Source organism: Salmo salar, chromosome ssa25, assembly GCF_905237065.1.
Source record: "Salmo salar chromosome ssa25, Ssal_v3.1, whole genome shotgun sequence".
In the NCBI taxonomy this organism is placed as follows: domain Eukaryota; kingdom Metazoa; phylum Chordata; class Actinopteri; order Salmoniformes; family Salmonidae; genus Salmo; species Salmo salar.
The window spans coordinates 35584784-35608467 of record NC_059466.1 but is presented as its reverse complement, the minus strand read 5'-3'; the positions used below and the strand labels follow the sequence as shown (position 1 = coordinate 35608467).

At 44.6% G+C, this 23684-nt stretch overlaps 1 protein-coding gene across 2 annotated transcripts in view; it reads left to right on the top strand.

Moving 5' to 3' along the window:
• Positions 1-23684, top strand: part of col4a1 (collagen, type IV, alpha 1) — a 161477-nt gene that overhangs the window by 110147 nt on the left and 27646 nt on the right. For both annotated transcript variants that reach the window (XM_045707490.1, XM_045707489.1), the window contains exons 2-10: positions 8432-8491; positions 15762-15851; positions 16054-16098; positions 17329-17373; positions 22106-22168; positions 22361-22414; positions 22622-22648; positions 23197-23271; positions 23512-23574. In XM_045707490.1, coding sequence (XP_045563446.1) covers positions 8432-8491; positions 15762-15851; positions 16054-16098; positions 17329-17373; positions 22106-22168; positions 22361-22414; positions 22622-22648; positions 23197-23271; positions 23512-23574 — 522 coding nt within the window. The remainder of the gene's footprint in view (positions 1-8431; positions 8492-15761; positions 15852-16053; positions 16099-17328; positions 17374-22105; positions 22169-22360; positions 22415-22621; positions 22649-23196; positions 23272-23511; positions 23575-23684) is intronic.

The window sequence follows — 23684 nt, the reverse complement described above, 5'->3', positions numbered from 1 at the left end:
GGATGGTATTAGGACTTGATGGTGACTATAATGGAGCGGGATGTATTAGGACTTGATGGTGACTATAATGGAGCGGAATGGTATTAGGACTTGATGGTGACTATAATGGAGCGGGATGGTATTAGGACTTGATGGTGACTATAATGGAGCGGGATGGTATTAGGACTTGATGGTGACTATAATGGAGATGGATGGTATTAGGACTTGATGGTGACTATAATGGAGCGGGATGGTATTAGGACTTGATGGTGACTATAATGGAGCGGGATGGTATTAGGACTTGATGGTGACTTGATGGTGACTATAATGGAGCGGGATGGTATTAGGACTTGATGGTGACTATAATGGAGCGGGATGGTATTAGGACTTGATGGTGACTATAATGGAGCGGGATGGTATTAGGACTTGATGGTGACTATAATGGAGCGGGATGGTATTAGGACTTGATGGTGACTATAATGGAGCGGGATGGTATTAGTACTTGATGGTGACTATAATGGAGCGGGATGGTATTAGGACTTGATGGTGACTATAATGGAGCGGGATGGTATTAGGACTTGATGGTGACTATAATGGAGCGGGATGATATTAGGACTTGATGGTGACTATAATGGAGCGGGATGGTATTAGGACTTGATGGTGACTATAATGGAGCGGGACGGTATTAGGACTTGATGGTGACTATAATGGAGCGGGACGGTATTAGGACTTGATGGTGATTATAATGGAGTGGGATGGTATTAGGACTTGATGGTGACTATAATGGAGCGGGATGGTATTAGGACTTGATGGTGACTATAATGGAGCGGGACGGTATTAGGACTTGATGGTGATTATAATGGAGTGGGATGGTATTAGGACTTGATGGTGACTATAATGGAGCGGGACGGTATTAGGACTTGATGGTGATTATAATGGAGCGGGATGGTATTAGGACTTGATGGTGACTATAATGGAGCGGGACGGTATTAGGACTTGATGGTGATTATAATGGAGCGGGATGATATTAGGACTTGATGGTGACTATAATGGAGCGGGATGGTATTAGGACTTGATGGTGACTATAATGGAGCGGGACGGTATTAGGACTTGATGGTGACTATAATGGAGCGGGATGGTATTAGGACTTGATGGTGACTATAATGGAGCGGGATGGTATTAGGACTTGATGGTGACTATAATGGAGCGGGATGGTATTAGGACTTGATGGTGACTATAATGGAGCGGGACGGTATTAGGACTTGATGGTGACTATAATGGAGCGGGATGGTATTAGGACTTGATGGTGACTATAATGGAGCGGGACGGTATTAGGACTTGATGGTGACTATAATGGAGCGGGATGGTATTAGGACTTGATGGTGACTATAATGGAGCGGGATGGTATTAGGACTTGATGGTGACTATAATGGAGCGGGATGGTATTAGGACTTGATGGTGACTATAATTGAGCCACTGACTGGAAACACTTTCCCAGTGTTGAGTATGAGGCTTATTGTAATGGGATATCTGGGAGCCAGTTATGGCAGGGCTATTATTAGGCTAGTTGCCACAGCACCTCATGTGATGGATTGTAATAGTCTGTTACACATGGGATTTCAACAGATGAGATGTGGTTTAGATTACTGGATGATTTACCATGATACAGCTTGGTGAGTTACCGGGCCAGTGGACAAGGGTCACATGTGCAACAGACAAGGGTCAAATCCTTTCCTATCTCATTCCTTTCCTATCTTCTATTTCCTTGTTCTCACTGATCTGAAAACACTTGATGGGTGATATCACTATGGCGACTTACTCTCTCCAGCCCCACCCAGTGAGGTTCTTTATTGGGCAAAAGTCGGCCAAGAAACCTTAAGAGCTGAGGAAGAATCATTTAGTAATCTTTATTTGTTTCAGAGCACATTAGCTCAACCGTCCCGAGGGTGGGACACCGATCTGTAGAGATCGTTAAGAGGTTTTATTCATTTCTTTCACCTACCCGGTCTCCTTACAGATCACACCAATGAGAAAATAATTCACCCGAGAGCAACCAGGCATGTGGGAATGGGACCAGGGAGGAGGGTAGAGGCAACTTCATGATTATAATGTTGTGCAACGGTTATCATCTGAATTGTGGGAAATGGAGCCAGACCACATCAGAGGTCATTATGGCTAATTAGAACACATCTCTCTGTGTGCCAAACACCTACAACACAGAACAGACAGGTCAAATAAACCTGAGAGTTGTGCAACCTTACCGTAACTCATTATCCTCTGTTTAAAGGGTCTTTAGCTGATCAGGCTAATGTGGTGAAGATCACATTATCCATACAATGGATACACAAAACCCCCTGGGTCTGGAGAGAGTTGAGATGGAAGTTATCTCCATGGTTTTCCCCTCAGTGAAATACATATCTGTGGGGAAGGAAGAAGGGAAGACCCCCTCCCATCCTTTCCTCTCCCCCAAAGAGAGTTCCAAACAAAACAAAATAACAGCTAGTTTTAAGTGTTGTATGTACTGAATGTAGTTTTGTATGTACTGAATATCTAACGGGTGGGACCTTTCAAAGTTAGCATTTTCAATCGCTTGTTATAGCACCAGCATCTGGCCAATCAGTGTAATTTTGTAAATTGCTGGATTTCTATGGCAAGATGCATCATTTACACACGTTTCGGCAAGTTTTGGCATCTCATGTGACGAACTTACAAATGTACGAAAATACAAACTGACTAACGGACGCAGTTCCATAGTCCTCTCCCTGATTTCATTGTGTGGGGACAATTTTTACAGTAAGGTACTTAATTGTTACCCAGAACTGATTTGATATTGATAAAAACTCCTGCATTGGGCATGTTTCTGCCCCCATCTGGTCATTTAGCTTTACGGTACCCCCAGTTTACAGCTCAGCTCTACAGGACATGCTTACGGTACCCCCAGTTTACAGCTCAGCTCTACAGGACATGGCAGTGACTTGAGTCATTAGAAGTGATACCAGCCAAAATGGTCTCTCTCACACACAGTGAGGAAAAAGTCATTCTGCCTTTTCATTACCAAAGCACCATGGAAACGAACCATTTTGATTAGACTCTTTTCATAGTGTCGATGTTTTGACCAGATCTGTGTCTGATCACAGCTTGTTCCACTGCTTGTCTGTAACAGGAAGAAGGAGAACAGAGGGTAGCTGTTTCATACAGATGCTATGTAAATCGCAGATTAATACGGAAATCCCCTCAGAATGTCACAGTGAGAGGAACCCTGTTTGTCTTAGCCTTAGGACTTCAGGGAAAGTCCTGTTGCTAGGAGAGGACAGGACTCTCTCTCTCTCTCTCTCTCTCTCTCTCTCTCTCTCATTTTTAGCTAACATGGGCTAATTGACTGACCAGCCCCTCTCCACTCTCTCCCCAGCCCTCTAATATAGAGCATAAACATTACTCACCAGCCCCCTCCACTCTCTTCTCTTATTTCCTATCTCCTCTCCTCAGTATACAGAGTTAATGAGAATAGCATTTATTTCTGAGTAGTGACGTTAGACAAACCAGCTATGACGTTAGAAGACAACAATTGGAAAGTGTTGAACTGGGCTAAACTCTTGGGATTAACACAAATGGCCAAGGGATTCGACATCCTCCAACATGAATCCACACAAAGCTTGTAGATATTTCTACCTCTGGTCCTATCACAGTTCCTTCCTACTATACTCTGGTCCTATCACAGTTCCTTCCTACTATACTGACTCTCTCTCTCTCTCTCTCTCTCTCTCTCTCTCTCTCTCTCTCTCTCTCTCTCTCTATCTCTCTATCTCTCTCTCTCTCTCTCTCTCTCTCTCTCTCTCTCTCTCTCTCTATCCCTCTCTCTGCTGACACTTTGAGATGCTATCTGTCTGTTTCTAAACAAACATTGGAGCCCATTGGCCCTGTCCAGCATAGACCATAGACACAAACACACACTCACGTCCACAATAACCCACTCATACATACACACGGAAACAAACACACACACACAGGCATGCACATAAAAACTTTCATATAACTTTCATATATACATAGAAAACATTTAGAACTGCACAGGTTTGACAGACAGATACACAAGCATAAACATGATAGACAGTCACAGGTTCACAGACCTGTGTGGTTTCTGTTGAGGTGTTTATTTGAACCGCTCCAGACCTGGGAGTCATTGTGTACTGTATACCTAGAAACCCATTACACTCCTCTCAACATCCAGGAATCTCTCCTCTCCTCAGAAACAGTTTATTTTCTCTTGAAGTCTGCTTGGAATCTGTTGGATCGTCTGTTCAGTGTTTGAGTATGCATGCAACTGCTAATTCTGGGAAAATGGCATCACAGCCAAGTCAAGACTCATAGAGAATCTTCACCTCCTATCCTTTAACATTAATTTAATTCCTAATATCCTCCTTTCTCATCATGTTAACACTCATTTCATCCCTGCACGCCTGTTAACCTCATGACTAAACCAGTGGAAAACATTCCAGACACACACAGAGAGATGGTTTATACATTCTACTGCTTTCTGTTAGTCACAATAGTCCCCATTGACCTATACACCTGGGAATCTAGGCGATATCGCCGTCCTAAGATCCCTTTACACATAGGACCAGATACTGAATCAGCCCCAGCTCTCTCTACAGCAGCACAGGCCATTAACTAGAAGTCTGTTTTGTGTGGATGTCAGTTTAGTCTGCCTGCCATCTCACCCATCTGGTGTTTGGGTTTAGAGAGATGTGTAACAGGACTAAGAAGGCATAACAAAAACGGGATGAAAGACACTCCACTTCCTTTGATCTCCTGTCAGATAGCATGTTGTGGTTGGAGAGCTGTAACAGACATCACAGAATGGCAGAGTGTGAGAACATAACAGGATGGACCGGACAGACATGAACAAGCACACACATTCACACACATTCCCACACATTCACACACATTCACACACATTCCCACACATTCACACACATTCACACACATTCACACACATTCCACACATTCACACACATTCACACACATTCCCACACATTCACACACATTCACACACATTCCCACACATTCACACACATTCACACACATTCACACACATTCACACATTCACACACATTCCCACACATTCACACACATTCACACACAAGCACACACATTCACACACGTTCACACACATTCACACATTCACACACATTCCCACACATTCACACACATTCACACACAAGCACACACATTCACACACATTCACACACATTCACACATTCACACACATTCCCACACATTCACACACATTCACACACAAGCACACACATTCACACACGTTCACACACATTCCCACACATTCACACACATTCACACACATTCACACACATTCCCACACATTCACACACAAGCACACACATTCACACACATTCACACACATTCACACACATTCCCACACATTCACACACATACACACACACGGAGACATTCTCTCGTCATGCGTGTCAGAGTGTGTTCTGGATTAGAGGGTCGGGGCGTCTCAGTAGTGTGAAGAGCCTGCTGGAATGTCTGATCAGAGAACGATGGAGAGGTTTTGTCTAACAGGAGGATGGAGGGAAAGCGATTGAGTGGAAGACAGAGAAAGAGAGTGGGAGGCAGAGAGAAAAGGAGAAACAGAGTGAGAACAACAGGTGGAAGAATTAGACACTATCTAATAACCATGGTGATAGCTATAAATCGTGGTGCAGTAGAACGGTTCTGTGCATCAGAAGCCATACTGTTAGTGGATGTTGCCATTACGAGTAACACATGTACGCAGTTAGTTCATTACAGTCTCTCTCTCTCTCTCTCTCTCTCTCTCTCTCTCTCCCTCTCTCTTTCTCTCTCGCTCTCTCTCTCTCTCTCTCTCTCTCTCTCTCTCTCTCTCTCTCTCTCTCTCTCTCCCTCTCTCTTTCTCTCTCTTGGCTCTCTCTCTCGTCTCTCTCTCTCTCTTGTCTCTCTCTCTCTCTCTCTCTCTCTCTCTCTCTCTCTCGTCTCTCTCTCTCTTGTCTCTCTCTCTCTCTCTTTCTTTCTCTCTCTCTCTTGGCCCTCTCTTTCTCTCTCTCTCTCTTGGCTCTCTCTCTCTCTCTTGGCTCTCTCTTTCTCTCTCTTGTCTCTCTCTCTCTCATGGCCCTCTCTCTCTCTTTCTCTCTCTTGGCTCTCTCTCTCTCTCTATCTCTCTGTCTCTCAATTCAATTCAATTCAAGGGGCTTTATTGCCATGGGAAACATATGTTAACATTGCCAAATGTTCAAATGTTCTCTCTCATATTCTCTCTAATTTTCAATTCCATTTAAGGGCTTTATTGGCACAGGAAATGTATATTAACTTTGCCAAAGCAAGTGAAATAGATAATAAACATTACACTCACAGAAGTTCCAAAAGAATAAAGAAAATAAATAAACATAAATATGGGTTTTATTTACAATGGTATTTGTTCTTCACTGGTTGCCCTTTTCTTGTGGCAACAGGCCACAAATGGTATTTCACCCAATAGATATGGGAGTTTATCAAAATTGGGTTTGTTTTCAAATTCTTTGTGGATCTGTGTAATCTGAGGGAAATATGTGTCTCTAATATGGTCATACATTTGGTAGGAGGTTAGGAAGTGCAGCTCAGTTTCCACCTCATTTTGTGGGCAGTGTGCTCTCTCTTGCTTTCTCTCTCTCTCTGTGTTATGATCTGATCTAAAGCAGGTGCTCACTCTACCTCCGGTACATTAGAAGGACATCTAGTGAAATCTCTATAAAAACATGAGAGAGAGGGATGTGGAGAGAAAGAGAGAGAAAGAAGGAGTGGGAGAAAGAGAGAAAGAGGGAGAGCGATTTTATGAAGAAGAGAGGGTGAAGAAGAGAGGGTGATGCACAGTGAATTCAGAATGAGGATGAGGATAGTGGGGAGAGCAGGGTGTATATCCAGCCTGGAGTGACTTGTAGAGGGTGACTAATTCCCATGTTTACCAGGGTTCTCATATCAACAGCAGCAGAACCTACACATTGATCCAGCCAGGACATGAGATGGAGCGGAAGCAAGGCTGTGTGAGGGGGAAGGAGTGGGGAGTGAATGGGTATTGAGAAAGGAAGTGAGGGGTAGATAATGGAGATGAGACTCTGTGTGTGTGTGTGTGTGTGTGTGTGTGTGTGTGTGTGTGTGTGTGTGTGTGTGTGTGTGTGTGTGTGTGTGTGTGTGTGTGTGTGTGTGTGTGTGTGTGTGTGTGTGTGTGTGTGTGTGTGTGTGTGTGTGTGTGTGTGTGTTTAGGGGGTACTGCTCCTGTGTTCTCTGTAGCCTTGTCCACAGTGTAGACCCAGTGTCAGTTGATAGACTCCGGCCTGCCCTGCCTGACAGGACTCTGGCAAGAAGCAAAGGAACAGCTGGATGATAGAGGGAGGGAGGGAAGAGAGGAGAGGAAGAGTACAGGCCAGGTCCCAGGCTCTAGTCCCTGGGAGAGGAGAGTAGGGGAGGGAGAGGGAAAGAGGGAGAGAAGGGAGAGAGGAAGGAAAGGGGGAGGGAGGGGAGAGGAGGGAAGGGAAAGGGGGAGAGAGAGAGGAGTGAATGGGAGAAGAGAGGAGAGGAGAAGAGGGGAGAGAAAGGGAGGGAGAGGAGGGAGAGGGGAGGGAGAAAAGGGAAGGGGAGGGGAGGGGAGAGAGAAAAGGGAAGGGGGAGAGGGAAGGGTAGAGGAGGGAGAGGGGAGGGGAGGGAGAAGAGGGAAGGGGAGGGAGAAGAAGGAAAGGGATGGGAGGGAGAAGAGGGAAGGGGAGGGGAGTGAGAGGAGGGAGGGGAGGGAGGGAGGGGAGGGGAGGGGAGAGAGAAAAGGGAAGGGGGGAGAGGGAAGGGTAGAGGAGGGAGAGGGGAGGGGAGGGAGAAGAGGGAAGGGGAGGGAGAAGAAGGAAAGGGATGGGAGGGAGAAGAGGGAAGGGGAGGGGAGTGAGAGGAGGGAGGGGAGGGAGGGGAGGGGACGGGACGGGTAGGCGAGGGAGAATAGAGAAGGGGAGGGGGGGGAGGGAAGGGAAGGGGAGGGAGAAGAGAGGAGGGTAGGGAGAGGAGAGCAGGGAGGGAGAGGGGATCCCGTTGAGAGATTAGTGAGGCCAGCTGGTAAACTGTCATGTTGGTAACTGCCGGGTAGGATTGCTGCAGGAGAGCTGGTACAGAGCTGAAAAGCAAATGACAGCAGTTAACACCCCCTTTATCTCCTGAACTGATCAAATGATCCTGGTTCACACTGTGTGTGTATGTGTATGTGTGTTAGCATGTCGGTGTTTGTTGTTTGTAGCCTCTCTGACATGGGCAGATAAATCAGAAATCGTTGTAATACTAGGGGGGATTATGTTGCCCTCTGGTGTAAAATGCTGTCTCAGTCTACACTTGGTTACTGATGTCTATGTAATGACTGTAATATGGACTTTCTCTCTCTCTCTCTCCCTCTCTTTAACTGTAGGGCTGCTCTGGGTCATCATGTGAAGGAAAATGTGACTGCAGTGGAGTGAAAGGAGCAAAGGTGAGCATTCTATCCATCAGTTCCTCATTGTCTACCAGTTTCATATTGGTTGTCTTCTCTCACTCTCTGGTTTTCTTCACGTTGTGTCTCACTCTTTCACCTACTCTCTCTTCTCCTAAGATCCCCACCAAGAAACTACAGATTGTAGAACTTCAAAACAGTCCAGAATCCCTGATAGGCTCAAAGGGGCGTGGCAGAGCGTTGTTTGTGGGTTCCGGGTTAGGGGTTAGGGGTCAGGGGTCAGCTCAGTGGGACTTAGTAGTCCTGGCTGTAAAACAGAGGAGCAGAGGGCCGACACGGAGCAGGGATCAGGATGGAGACGGACTGGAATCAGGCGGAATTAGAGCATGTCCGGACACACAGCTGGGCTGAGAGCGGCATTCCTACCGGACCAAACAATCTCTCATACACTCTTGAAACAGTAATGCACTGTAAAAGTAAATCCAGCAATCATGCAGTGTTTCTAATTGTGGTTAAAAGTTTCTAAGAAGATATACAGACACGGCCTTTGTTATCTCAGGGAGCTCAGAAAACAACAATTGCGTTGCTACTCTATGTGTATTTTCTCACACACATTAGAACCTCGCAACAGTGTCTTATCTATTCTGTGTTCAAGAAACAGTAGCCAGACAGAGATTGTCCACAGAGGACAACTGTGTGCTGTGTGTTCTCTGGAGCCAGGCCTGTACTGACTGACTGACAGGCTGAGCCTGGTGAGGTCATACCTCATGTCTCAGTCTCTGTTGAAAGGTGTTGAAGACTGGCAAATCAACCACTGTTTCAATTCTCCCTGCATATGTTCACTATGATGATGTCACTTCCTGTCGCCCACGACGTTCTGTTCCCTTGGCAACCAGCCCGTGTCCTGGTTCCCATGGCCCAGAACGTTATGTTTGTGAGCTTTAGGAATGGAGGGATGGAGGTAGAAGAAAGAGACGGCAGGGCGCGAGAGTAAAGGCATCGGCATGCTTCCCATTCAAAACAGTCCATGTATTATGATTGCATTTTGTGACGTTGTTGTTCATTTTGGTTTTCGATAAGGCTGTTCTTGCACACAACATCTTAAAAGTCTACGCCCCTTTGTCGGTGATTGGTCAACAGTGGGGATTCTTCAATTATGTGCTTGCTGTGATTCAATGAGAAACTAATCGTATTCATGCAACAACAACAAAAAAGTAACTTGAGAAAAACTGCACTAAACATCTTAGTTAGATGTAAGATTGAGCGACTAAGACAACTTCTACAAAAACGTCAGAATGAATGGCAGATTTCTTGAGTTATCTTAGATTCATTCTGACTATTTTCAGGAAGTGTAGATGGTTAAACTGTACTATTGACACTTTTGTCTTGTTTTTCAAGCGTAGGTAATTTAAGGGAGTGTGGTCAACCGACCCGAAGCATGCTGACGCCTTAAGAAAGACAGACATACACAAAAAGGGCTCCAAATACCACATTTTTTCCACGCCTCCTCTCCCTTCTAGTTCCCTGTCTTTCACTCTTGGCAGCTCAGAATGTAGTTCAATGGGCAAGAGCCAATGATTTATACAGTTGAAGTCGGAAGTTTACATACACTTAGGTTGGAGTCATTAAATCTTGTTTTTCAACCACTCCACAAATTTCTTGCTAACAAGCTATAGTTTTGGCAAGTCGATTAGGACATCCTACTTTGTGCATGACACAAGTAATTGTTTACAGACAGATTATTTCACTTATAATTCACTGTGTCATAATTCCAGTGGGTCAGAAGTTAACATACACTAAGTTGACTGTGCCTTTAAAAAGCTTGGAAAATTCCCGAAAATGATGTCATGGCTTTAGAAGCTTCTGATAGGTTAATTGACATCATTTGAGTCAATTGGAGGTGTACCTGTGGATGTATTTCAAGGCCTACCTTCAAACTCAGTGCCTCTTTGCTTGACATCATGGGAAAATCAAAAGAAATCAGCCAAGACCTCCACATTTGTAGACCTCCACAAGTCTGGTTCATCCTTGGGAGCAATTTCCAAATGCCTGAAGGTACCACGTTCATCTGTACAAACAATAGTATGTGAGTATAAACACCATGGGATCACGCAGCCGTCATACCGCTCAGGAAGGAGACGCGTTCTGTCTCCTAGAGATGAACGTACTTTGGCGCGAAAAGTGCAAATCAATCCCAGAACAACAGCAAAGGACCTTGTGAAGATGCTGGAGGAAACAGGTACAAAAGTATCTATATCCACAGTAAAACGAGTCCTATATCGTCATAATCTGAAAGGCCGCTCAGCAAGGAAGTAGCCACTGCTCAAAAACCACCATAAAAAAGCCAAACTACGGTTTGGAATTGCACATGGGGACAAAGATCATACTTTTTGGAGAAATGTCCTCTGGTCTGATGAAACAAAAATAGAACTGTTTGGCCATAATGACCATCGTTATGTTTGGAGGAAAAAGGAGGATGCTTGCAAGCCGAAGAACACCATCCCAACCGAGAAGCACGGGGGTGGCAGCATCATGTTGTGGGGGTGCTTTGCTGCAGGAGGGACTGGTGCACGTCACAAAATAGATGGCATCATGAGGAGGAAAATGATGTGGATATATTGAAGCAACATCTCAAGACATCAGTCAGGATGTTAAAGCTTGGTCGCAAATGGGTCTTCCAAATGGACAATGACCCCATGCATACTTCCAAAGTTGTGGCAAAATGGCTTAAGGACAACAAAGTCAAGGTACTGGAGTGTCCATCACAAAGCCCTGACCTCAATCCTATAGAAAATTTGTTGGCAGAACTGAAAAAGCGTGTGCGAGCAAGGAGGCCTACAAACCTGACTCAGTTACACCAGCTCTGTCAGGAGGAATGGGCCAAAATTCACCCAACTTATTGTGGGAAGCTGGTGGAAGGCTACCTGAAATGTTTGACCCAAATTAAACAATTTAAAGGCAATGCTACCAAATACTAATTGAGTGTATGTAAATTTCGGACCCACTGGGAATGTGATTAAAGAAATAAAAGCTGAAATAAATCATTCTCTCTACTATTATTCAGACATTTCACATTAAACCAATCTCCAAAACAGGTTAAAATAAAGTGGTGAACCTAACTGACCAAAGACATGGAATTTTTACTAGGATTTAATGTCAGGGTTTAAAACTGAGGTCACAGTCTGAGGTCCTGAGCACTTTGGAGCAGGTTTTTATCAAGGATCTCTGTACTTTGATCTGTTCATCTTTCCCTCGATCTTGACTAGTCTCCCAGTGCCTGCTGCTGAAAAACATTCCCACAGCATGATGCTGCCACCACGATGCTTCACCGTAGGAATGGTATTGGCCAGGTGATGAGTGGTGCCTGGATTCCTCCAGACATGACACTTGGAATTCAGGCCAAAGAGTCCAATCTTGGGTTCATCAGACCAGAGAATCTTGTTTCTCATGGTCATGTCATGTGCCTTTTACTGAGGAGTGGCTTCCGCCTGGTCACTCTACCATAAATGCCTGATTGGTGGAGTGCTACAGAGATGGTTGTCCTTCTGGAAGGTTCTCCAATCTCCACGGAGGAACTCTGGAGCTCTGTCAGAGTGACCATCGGGTTCTTGGTCACATCCCTGGCCAAGGCCCTTCTCCCCCGATTGCTCAGTTTTACCAGGCGGCCAGCTCTAGGAAGAGTCTTGATGGTTCCAAAGTTCTTCCATTTAAGAATGATGGAGGTCACTGTGTTCTTGGGGACCTTCAATGCTGCAGACATTTTTTGGTACCCTTCCCCAGATCTGTGCCTCGACACAATCTTGTCTCGGATCTCTACGGACAATTCCTTCAACCTCATGGCTTTGGTTTTGCTCTGACATGCACTGTCAATTGTGGGACCTTATATAGACAGGTATGTGCCTTTCCAAATCATGTCCAATCAATTGAATTTACCACAGATGGACTCCAATCAAGTTGTAGAAACATCTCAAGGATGATCAATGGAAACAGGATGAACCTGAGCTCAATTTCGAGTCTCATAGCAAAGGGTCTAAATACTTATGTAAATAAGGTATTTAAAAAATAAATATATACCAACCTGTTTTCGCTTTGTCATTATGGGGTGTTGTGTGTAGATTGATGAGGATTTTTTTATCTAATCCATTTTAGAATATGGCTTTAACGTAACAAATGTGGAAAAAGTGAATGGGTTTTGTTTCAGAATGCACTGTACACTAAATGATCAATAGGGGGCGCTGTGTTGAAGCCACATTGCCTTCATCTTGGCAGTCCGCCACCGTTGTAAAAAAATAAATGTTTAAGCTATAGACATGCATTTGTTAATATGTACATTCGTTTTTGCCACATATATTCTATTACAGACACCTTAACGCATACTTATACATTATATTATGTCAGCTAAACATACAAACAAAACATTTTAAAATATTTAAAACATTTTCCTTAAGGTATAAACAAAAACTTATAAACAAATACTTAAATACATGCCATTTTGTCCTTGAAACACTTAATAGAACAAATGTAGAATTTCATTTGGAGGACCTCGCCTACTGTGGAGTGCCAATATGGCTGACTTGTGGCTTCAAAATCTCTCAGCGGCCAATACAGAGCAATACTATCCAGGCTTAATATACATTGTTGGTCAGAGCAGACCACCCTGGCTTGAGAAAGGACTGTGGCTCCATCTGGTGGCAGATAGATGGAACACATGAAGCAATCAGCTATAACTGTCTCATTAATCCTCTTCATAAACTCAGCAAAAAAAGAAACGTCCTCTCACTGTCAACTGCGGTTATTTTCAGCAAACTTAACATGTGTAAATATTTGTATGAACATAACAAGATTCAACAACTGAGACATGAACTGAACAAGTTCTGCAGATATGTGACTAACAGAAATGGAATAATGTGTCTTTCAACAAAGGGGGGGTCAAAATCAAAAGTAACAGACAGTATCTGGTGTGGCCACTAGCTGCATTAAGTACTGCAGTGCATCTCCTCCTCATGGACTGCACCAGATTTGCCAGTTCTTGCTGTGAGATGTTACCACTCTTCCACCAAGGCACCTGCAAGTTCCCGGACATTTCTGGGGGGAATGGCCCTAGCCCTCACCCTCTGATCTAACAGGTCCCAGACGTGCTCAATGGGATTGAGATCCATGCTCTTTGCTGGCCATGGCAGAACACTGACATTCCTGTCTTGCAGGAAATCACGCACAGAACGAGCAGTATGGCTGGTGGCATTGTCATGCTGGAGGGTCATGTCAGGATGAGCCTGCAGGAAGGGTACCACATGAGGGAGGAGGATGTCTTTCCAGTAACGCACAGCGTTGAGATTGCCTGCATTAACAACAAGATCAGTCCGATGATGCTGTGACACACCGCCCCAGACCATGTCGGACCCTCCACCTCCAAATCGATCCCGCTCCAGAGTACAGGCCTCAGTGTAAAGCTCATTCCTCCAACGATAAACGCGAATCCGACCATCACCCCTGGTGAGACAAAACCGCGACTCGTCAGTGAAGATCACTTTTTGCCAGTCCTGTCTGGTCCAGCAACAGTGGGTTTGTGCCCATAGGCGACGTTGTTGCCGGTGATGTCTGGTGAGGATATGCCTTACAACAGGCCTACAAGCCCTCAGTCCAGCCTCTCTCGGCCTATTGCGGACAGTCTGAGCACTGATGGAGGGATTGTACGTTCCTGGTGTAACTCTGGCAGTTGTTGTTGCCATCCTGTACCTCTCCTGCAGGTGTGATGTTCGGATGTGCAAGTGTTGTTACACGTGGTCTGCCACTGCGAGGGCGATCAGCTGTCCGTCCTGTCTCCCTGTAGCGCTGTCTTAGGCGTCTCACAGTACGGACATTGCAATTTATATCCCTGGTCACATCTGCAGTCCTCATGCCTCCTTGCAGCATGCCTAAGGCATGTTCACGCAGATGAGCAGGGACCCTGAGCATCTTTCTTTTGGTGTTTTTCAGAGTCAGTAGAAAGGCCTCTTTAGTGTCCTAAGTTTTCATAACTGTGACCTTAATTGCCTACCGTCTGTAAGCTGTTAATGTCTTAACGACCGTTCCACAGGTGCATGTTCATGAATTTTTTATGGTTCATTGAACAAGCATGGGAAACAGCGTTTAAACCCTTTACAATGAAGTTATTTGGATTTTTACGAATTCTCTTTGAAAGACAGGGTCCTGAAAAAGGGACGTTTCTTTTTTTGCAGAGTTTATATACAGTACCAGTCAAAAGTTTGGACACACCTACTCATTCAAGGGTTTTTCATTATTTGTACTATTTTCGACATTGTAGGATAATAGTGAAGACATCAAAACTATGAAATAACACATATGGAATCATGTAGTAACCAAAAAAGTGTCAAAGTAGCCACCCTTTGCCTTGATGACAGCTTTGCACACTCATCACAAACCATCTCAATTGGGTTGAGGTCGGGTGATTGTGGAGGCCAGGTTATCTGATGCAGCACTCATCACTCTCCTTCTTGGTCAAATAGCCCTTACACAGCCTGGAGGTGTGTTGGGTCATTGTCCTGTTGAAAAACAAATGATAGTCCCACTAAGTGCAAACCAGATGGGATGGTGTATCACTGCATAATGCTGTGGTAGCCATGCTGATTAGGTGTGCCTTGAATTGTAAATAAATCACAGATCATCAGCAATTCAACCATGAAGGCCTGAGTCACGCAGTCTCCTCTGAACAGTTGATGTTGAGATGTGCCTGTTACTTGAACTCTGTGAAGCATTTATTTGGGCTGCAATTTCTGAGGCTGGTAACTAATGAACTTATCCTCTGCAGCAGAAGTAACTCTGGGTCTTCCTTTCCTGTGGCGGCCCTCATGAGAGCCAGTTTCATCATAGCGCTTGATGGTTTTTGCGACTGCACTTGAAGAAACGTTCAAAGTTTTTGAAATGTTCCGTATTGACTGACCTTCATGTCTTAAAGTAATGATGGACTGTCGTTTCTCTTTGCTTATTTAGCTGTTCTTGCCATAACATGGACTTGATCTTTTACCAAATAGGGCTATCTTCTGTATACCACCTCTACCTAGTCACAACACAACCGATTGGCTTTGGTTTTGATGTCTTTACTTGTCTTCTACAATGTAGAAAATAGTAGAAATAAGAAACCTTTGACTGGTACTGTATGTATGTATGTATGTATATATATATATATATATATATTTGACACTTTTTTTTAGGATGCTAAACCTAACCATAATGTTGAAAAACACGAAACTGACCAGCCTCTGTGTTAACTTCACCCAACTTTGTTTAACTATTGTTGTGTCTCCTGTAGGGTGAGCGTGGGTTCCCTGGTCTCCAAGGCAACATGGGGTTCCCGGGCATGCAGGGCCATGAGGGACCCGCTGGGCCGATGGGCCCTAAGGTGAGTGACAGCTCCAGACCACACCCCCTTCACAGTATCACCCACCCACTAAGATACCCTACTTGGGAGAGCACAATAATGACAATTACCATGATTATAACACATATTTAAAAAAAAATATTCACAAAAAATAAGTCACGTCACAACTATATCTTCTCTATGTCACCTTAATATCACTTCAATGTCACTTGTCTCTTCCCAGGGAGAGTATGGTGAGTCTGGAACTCCCGGGATGAAAGGAACACGTGTGAGTATAAGAACGCTATCAGAGAAGACCCTACCTGGTCTGGAAACCAGTGTCTACTTTCTTGTAGCATTTTAGCTTTTGCTTGTACCACCTTTTCCAACAATGCAGAGTTAAAGATTAAGTAGAAATAAATGAAAAATGTGGAATAAATACACAGTGAATAACGAATAACAATATCGAGTAAAAATAACATGGCTATATACAGGGAGTACCAGTACTGAGTCGATGTGCACGGGTACGATGTAATTGAGGTAGCTACAGTATGTACATATAGGTAGTGGTAAAGTGACTAGGCAACAGGAAATATAATAGACAGTAGCAGCAGGGTATGTGGTGAGTGTGAAAATGTGTGTGTGAGTGTGTGTGTGTGGTGTCAGTATCTACGTGTGTACATGTTATTTGTGTGTGGGCGTATGTAACGTGTGTGTATGTATGTGTTGGGGTATCAGTTTAAGAATGCGTGAGTGTGTGGGTAGAATCCAGTGTGTGTGCATAGAGTTAGTGCAAGAGAGTTAGTGCAAGAGAGTTAGTGCAGGAGAGTTAGTGCAGGAGAGTTAGTGCAGGAGAGTCAGTGCAGGAGAGTCAGTGCAGGAGAGTCAGTGCAGGAGAGTCAGTGCAGGAGAGTTAGTGCAGGAGAGTTAGTGCAGGAGAGTCAGTGCAGGAGAGTCAGTGCAGGAGAGTCAGTGCAGAGAGGCAGTGCAGGAGAGGCAGTGCAGGAGAGTCAGTGCAGGAGAGTCAGTGCAGGAGAGTCAGTGCAGGAGAGTCAGTGCAGGAGAGTCAGTGCAAGAGAGTCAGTGCAGGAGAGTCAGTGCAGGAGAGTCAGTGCAGGAGAGTTAGTGCAGGAGAGTTAGTGCAGGAGAGTCAGTACAAGAGCGTTAGTGCAAAAAAGGGTCAATGCAGGTAGTCTGGTTATCCATTTGATTAGCTATTTAGTGGTCTTGTGTAGCAGTCTTCTGGCTTGGGGGTAGAAGGTGTTCAGGGTCCTGTTGGTTCCAGATTTGGTCCACTGTTACTGCTTGCCATGCGGTAGCAGAGAGAACAGTCTATGGCTTGGGTGGCTGACAATTGTCATTTTTTGGGGCCTTCCTCTGACACTGCCTGGTATAGAGGCTAATAAAGCTGTATGATGTCATTCTACCTTCTTATTGGAATGTAACTACATGTATTCAAAGTGGATCTGCTAAATTTATCAAATGTAAATTATGTTTGTAATGATGTGATGTGTTGCAGGGTCCTAATGGTTTGCCAGGCTTCCCAGGAAATCCAGGGCTTCCGGTATGTTCTAATGTCTCTGTAAACCACTATTTACCCGTACATTATTATTATTAAACCTTTATTTCAACAAGGAACACAGACTGAGACCAAGGTCTCTTTTACAGCTGGGCCCTGCGTATACATGTTTATACATACAGTTTAGGTACAATGATTAAGAATCTACACAAGACAAACAAAACAATCACAGATAACACAAAGAAATACATCAAGAGATTTCATTTACACATAGGTTATTCCCCTAACAGCACAAGAACTTGCATTACCCGAAACAGTTACAAGCAATACAAAAATAAAAATGCTCCAATAAATATTTAAAATGAGCAAGGGGGACAAGCGTCTCAAGTTTAAGTTTAGTCTGCAGGCTATTCCATAGGCAAGGAGAGTAACAGGAAAAGGCAGCCATACCCAACTCTGTGGAAATCGCATGGGCCTCAAGTGTAATCCATGCTTGAGACCTGGTTTTAGGAATTCTAATTCTAATATTGATGAGTGATGATAAATAAGAAGGTAGCTTATTCAGAAGTGCTTTATAGACAAACACGAGAGCATGTTGTTCTCGTCTCACGGACAGCGAAGTCCAACCCACATTTTGATATTAAAGACAGTGGTGAGTTCTGTAGCTAGCACCCGTAATAAACCTAAGTGCGCAATGATAAGTAGCATCCAGGGATTTAAGTGTTGATGCCGTAGCATGCATGTAGATAATATCCCCATAATCTATAACAGACATAAAAGTAGTTTGCACAATTTGTCTTCTATTTGTAGAGGACAAACATGTCCTGTTTCTATAGCGGAAGCCTAGCTTGATTTTTAGCCGTTTACAGAGTTCGTCAATATGCATTTTAAAAGACAGTTTATCATCCAACCATATCCCTAAGTATTTATATGCAGAGATCTGATTAATTCGAGAACCATCTAAGCTCGTAAGTGCAAGTGTATTTTCAACCAACTTTTTGAACCTATTAAAAATCATAAAATCTGTTTTCGTTGCATTTAAAACAAGTTTCAGCTGTATAAAAGACCCTTGTAATATCTTAAAATCTGTCTCCAATAGTGATAATGCTTGGTCAGCCGTTGAAGCAATAGAGTCCATGACAGTGTCATCAGCATATAAATGAATTTGACACTTTCTTAATCTCATCACCGATATTGTTTATGTAGAGAGTGAACAGTAATGGACCAAGTATAGAACCTTGTGGGACCCCTTTAACCAACTCCAATGGCTCCGACTGTATGCCGTCAACTCTAACAGCCTGACTTCTATCCTTTAGATAGTCATGAAACCAACGACAGGCATCCAATCCCAGTCCTATTGACGACAGCTTATCCAAAAGTATCGCATGGTCTACAGTGTCAAAAGCCTTAGATAAATCTATGAACAAGGCGGCACAGTACTTTCTATTATCTAGGGCATTAGTAATATCATTTACAACACGTACAGTGGCCGTAATAGTACTGTGTTTAGGTCTAAAGCCAGATTGATTACTAGAAAGAGTATTGTTAACAGTTAAAAAATATTATTTTTGCCTATTCACCAGTGACTCCAGAATTTTTGCCAAACAGGAGAGCTTAGAGATGGGCCGATAATTATCCAATTCACTAGCATCACCTCCCTTGAGGAGTGGTAAAACAAAAGCTGTTTTCCAAGATTTAGGAATCTTTCCTACGACAAATGTTTGATTAAAAATGTGCATCACTACACCAGCAATAATAGGTGCCGCACACTTGAGTAAATATGGATCCAGATTGTCAGCGCCTAATGATTTCTTAGAATCTATAGCAGATAGTGCAGATAAGACCTCATCTTCTGTGACTTTTTGAAAATGAAAAACCGGCTTACTGTTTTCCACATCAGCTGAAGGCCGAGGGACTGAAACAATAGACCGGTCAGGATCATGTTGGCCATTTTTTCTTTCAAAAAGAAAACCAGCAGAAATAAAATGCTTATTAAAAACATCACAAATTTCAGTTCAGTCACTGATGAGCCCAGATTCCGATGTAATTTGCTTAGGCAGGGAAGTCAAGGAGTTTCCTCGTTTAACAGTTTTCCAGAATTTAGCGGGATCACCAGCAGACTCTGTCATAGCATCAAGAAATACCTAGATTTTGCCTTTTTTATTCCTCCGATCCATTTATTTCTCAATTGCCTAAAAAGCAGCCAATCAGCTGTTTCACCAGTTTTCCTCGCCAAGGCCCATGCTTGATTCTTTTGAACAAAAAATAATTTTCAAATCACAGGAGAACCAAGGATTAGTTAGATTTTTTTTACCCCAAGTCGCTTTAACGGGGCGTGTTTATCAGCCATGAAGGTAAAAATTGATGAAAAGAAAGAGAACGCTAAAACTGGGTCCATTATGCAGTTTACGGATAAAAGCTCGGAATATTAAAGGTCATGGATAAAGGCTTGCTCTGAGAAGTGTTTATAGTTTCTCTTTAGAATTATACGGGGGTCAGGATTTTTTTGCCTAGTATCTCTGATACATGCAATAGGGCAGTGGTCACTGATGTCATTAGCAAATAACCCACTAGCTGTATATTTGTGAGGTGTATTTGTTAAGATAAGGTCTATTAATATAGATTTAATTTTTTGGGGATTAGGACGGGTAGATATAGTTATTAGTTGAGTAAGATTTAGTTTGTTACAAATATCTTTTAATTTAAACGATGCTGGCATCAGCCAGTCCAGATTGAGATCTCCGATAATCAATAATTCAGAGTTTACATAGTTAGACATTAACTCAAACAATTTGCTTAGAGCAGATACCGGAGCTGAGGGTGGGTGATAGAACAGATACCAGAGCTGAGGGTGGTGATAGAACAGATACCGGAGCTGAGGGTGGGTGATAGAGCAGATACCAGAGCTGAGGGTGGGTGATAGAGCAGATACCAGAGCTGAGGGTGGGTGATAGAGCAGATACCGGAGCTGAGGGTGGGTGATAGAACAGATACCAGAGCTGAGGGTGGGTGATAGAGCAGATACCAGAGCTGAGGGTGGTGATAGAACAGATACCGGAGCTGAGGGTGGGTGATAGAGCAGATACCGGAGCTGAGGGTGGGTGATAGAGCAGATACCAGAGCTGAGGGTGGGTGATAGAGCAGATACCGGAGCTGAGGGTGGGAGATAGAGCAGATACCAGAGCTGAGGGTGGGTGATAGAGCAGATACCAGAGCTGAGGGTGGGTGATAGAGCAGATATCGGAGTTGAGGGTGGGTGATAGAACAGATACCGGAGCTGAGGGTGGGTGATAGAACAGATACCAGAGCTGAGGGTGGGTGATAGAGCAGATACCAGAGCTGAGGGTGGTGATAGAACAGATACCGGAGCTGAGGGTGGGTGATAGAGCAGATACCGGAGCTGAGGGTGGGTGATAGAACAGATACCAGAGCTGAGGGTGGGTGATAGAGCAGATACCAGAGCTGAGGGTGGTGATAGAACAGATACCGGAGCTGAGGGTGGGTGATAGAGCAGATACCAGAGCTGAGGGTGGGTGATAGAGCAGATACCGGAGCTGAGGGTGGGAGATAGAACAGATACCGGAGCTGAGGGTGGGTGATAGAGCAGATACCAGAGCTGAGGGTGGGTGATAGAGCAGATACCAGAGCTGAGGGTGGGTGATAGAGCAGATACCAGAGCTGAGGGTGGGTGATAGAGCAGATACCGGAGCTGAGGGTGGGTGATAGAACAGATACCGGAGCTGAGGGTGGGTGATAGAGCAGATACCGGAGCTGAGGGTGGGTGATAGAACAGATACCGGAGCTGAGGGTGGGTGATAGAGCAGATACCAGAGCTGAGGGTGGGTGATAGAGCAGATACCGGAGCTGAGGGTGGGAGATAGAACAGATACCGGAGCTGAGGGTGGGTGATAGAGCAGATACCGGAGCTGAGGGTGGGTGATAGAGCAGATACCAGAGCTGAGGGTGGGTGATAGAGCAGATACCGGAGCTGAGGGTGGGTGATAGAGCAGATACCGGAGCTGAGGGTGGGTGATAGAGCAGATACCGGAGCTGAGGGTGGGTGATAGAACAGATACCGGAGCTGAGGGTGGGAGATAGAACAGATACCGGAGCTGAGGGTGGGCGATAAACTCCCGCTAGCGTTAATAGTGCATTATGACCAAGGACCACATTTAGAACTAAGCATTCATACGGTTTCGGAACAGTTGAAATGGACACAGTGACATCTAGGTTGTATTTAACATATATGGCAATACCTCCACCTCTACCCACTCTATCTGCTCTGTAGACATTATACCCAGCTAACAGAACATCCGAGTCTGGAACAGAGACACAGAGCCAGGATTCAGATATAATCATTATGTCAGCATGTGATTGTGGGACCAGTATTTCAATCAAATCTATCTTTTGGATCAAGCTTCTGGCATTCAAATGAATAATTCCTAGGCCACTATTTCGAGAGCTCATATCAGATGGAGCATTCAAGGTAATATTAGATGAGCGACGCTTCCTTTTGTAACTACTGACAGGCCTGAGTTGGATGGATACGAGATTACTTCTAACAATACAACGCCGCCTGTGCGAGGAAGTGGCAACACGGTACCTTGACAGTAGTGTAAATAATAACATAAAGTCAAAAGTTTCATCCATGTTAGCAGCACCTGTAGAGCTATTTAAAGCTATGGGGGGAGCACACCAGCGGTCTTGACTGTTTAGACCTCGTTTCCTTCCACACAAATGTCTTACCTGTGTGTGTGTCCTCACCTCTCCCGCACAGGGCATCCCTGGACAAGATGGCCCCCCTGGATCGCCAGGTATCCCAGGGTGCAATGGAACAAAGGTGAGCGTTCTGCGTAGCATAAACTCTCTGCTGTTACACACCTGTGTAGCACCAACTATTTACTGTTATCACCTGTTACCAAGCCATGCTCTCAACCCATCCTCAGTCCAAGCTGACATCTCTCTCTCTCTCTCTCTCTCTCTCTCTCTCTCTCTCTCTCTCTCTCTCTCTCTCTCTGTGTCTGTGTTCCAGGGAGATCGAGGGACAGACGGACAGTCTGGGTTCCCTGGTCTGCAGGGTCCTCCTGTAAGTACGCTTTGTCATCAACACAGCCAACATAGTCACATGTTTACTTCAACACTGTCACATACTTAATCTTATACCAGCATTTCATACTAGATCAATATTAATTAACAAAACAAAAGACACGAGACTGGAATATGTTATAAAGATTCATAAAATGTATTTATCATTCAATCAGGATGAGATTTACAACTCTATCTCTCTCCTCAGGGTATCCCCGGACTTATGGGAATGAAAGTAAGTAAAAACGGAGGACTTTTAATAGTTAAATAAATGCTATACTAGTCAGTGATTAAATGTATATTGAGGCATGTGTATGGTTTAGAAAACAGCCCCTCTGTGTGTAGTGTATCATTCTCTAACCTGTCTCTCTCTCTCTTCCCCTTCCCCTTTCTCTCCCCCGCTTTTCCCCTCTCCCCCGCTCTCTCTCTCTCCCTCTCTCTCTCCCCCCTCTTTCTCTCTCTCGCTCTCTCGCTCTCTCTATCCATCTCTCTCTCTTTCTCTCCCTCTCTCTCCCCCCTCTCTCTTCCCCCGCTCTCTCTCCCTCTCCCTCTCTCTCTCCCCTTCCCCTCTCTCCCTCTCCCTCTCTCTCTCCCCTTCCCCTCTCTCTCTCTCTCTCTCTCTCTCTCCCTCACTCCCCCCGCTCTCTCTCTCCCTCTCCCCTCTCCCCTCTCCCCTCTCCCCGTCTGTCTGTCTGTCTGTCTGTCTGTCTGTCTGTCTGTCTGTCTGTCTGTCTGTCTGTCTGTCTGTCTGTCTGTCTGTCTGTCTGTCTGTCTGTCTCCCAGGGAGATGCAGGTGGTGTTATTGGAGTCATCCCACTGAAAGGAGATAAAGGATTCCCTGGAACACCTGGTTTACTGGTGTGTATGCACACGTGTGTGTATGCTTGTATGTGTGTGTGTGTGTGTGTGTGTGTGTGTGTGTGTGTGTGTGTGTGTGTGTGTGTGTGTGTGTGTGTGCGTACGTGTGTGCGTGTGTGTGTGCATGCGCGTGTGTGTGCGTGCGCGTGTGTGTGTGCGTGCGTATGTGAGTGTGTGCGTGTGACTGACTGACAACAGAATATTTGTGACATACACAATATTCCTCTTATCTTTCCACAGGGTCCCAATGGCCCCTCAGGGCCTGAAGGCCCACCAGGAAACCAGGGATCAGATGGACCCAGAGTGAGTGACCAGACTAACACAAGATCACTTACACTGTAGCTTAGACTGGTTCTCAAATGATACCAAATGGCTATGAATGTTAGCATTAGCATCATATTAGCATGTCTGTG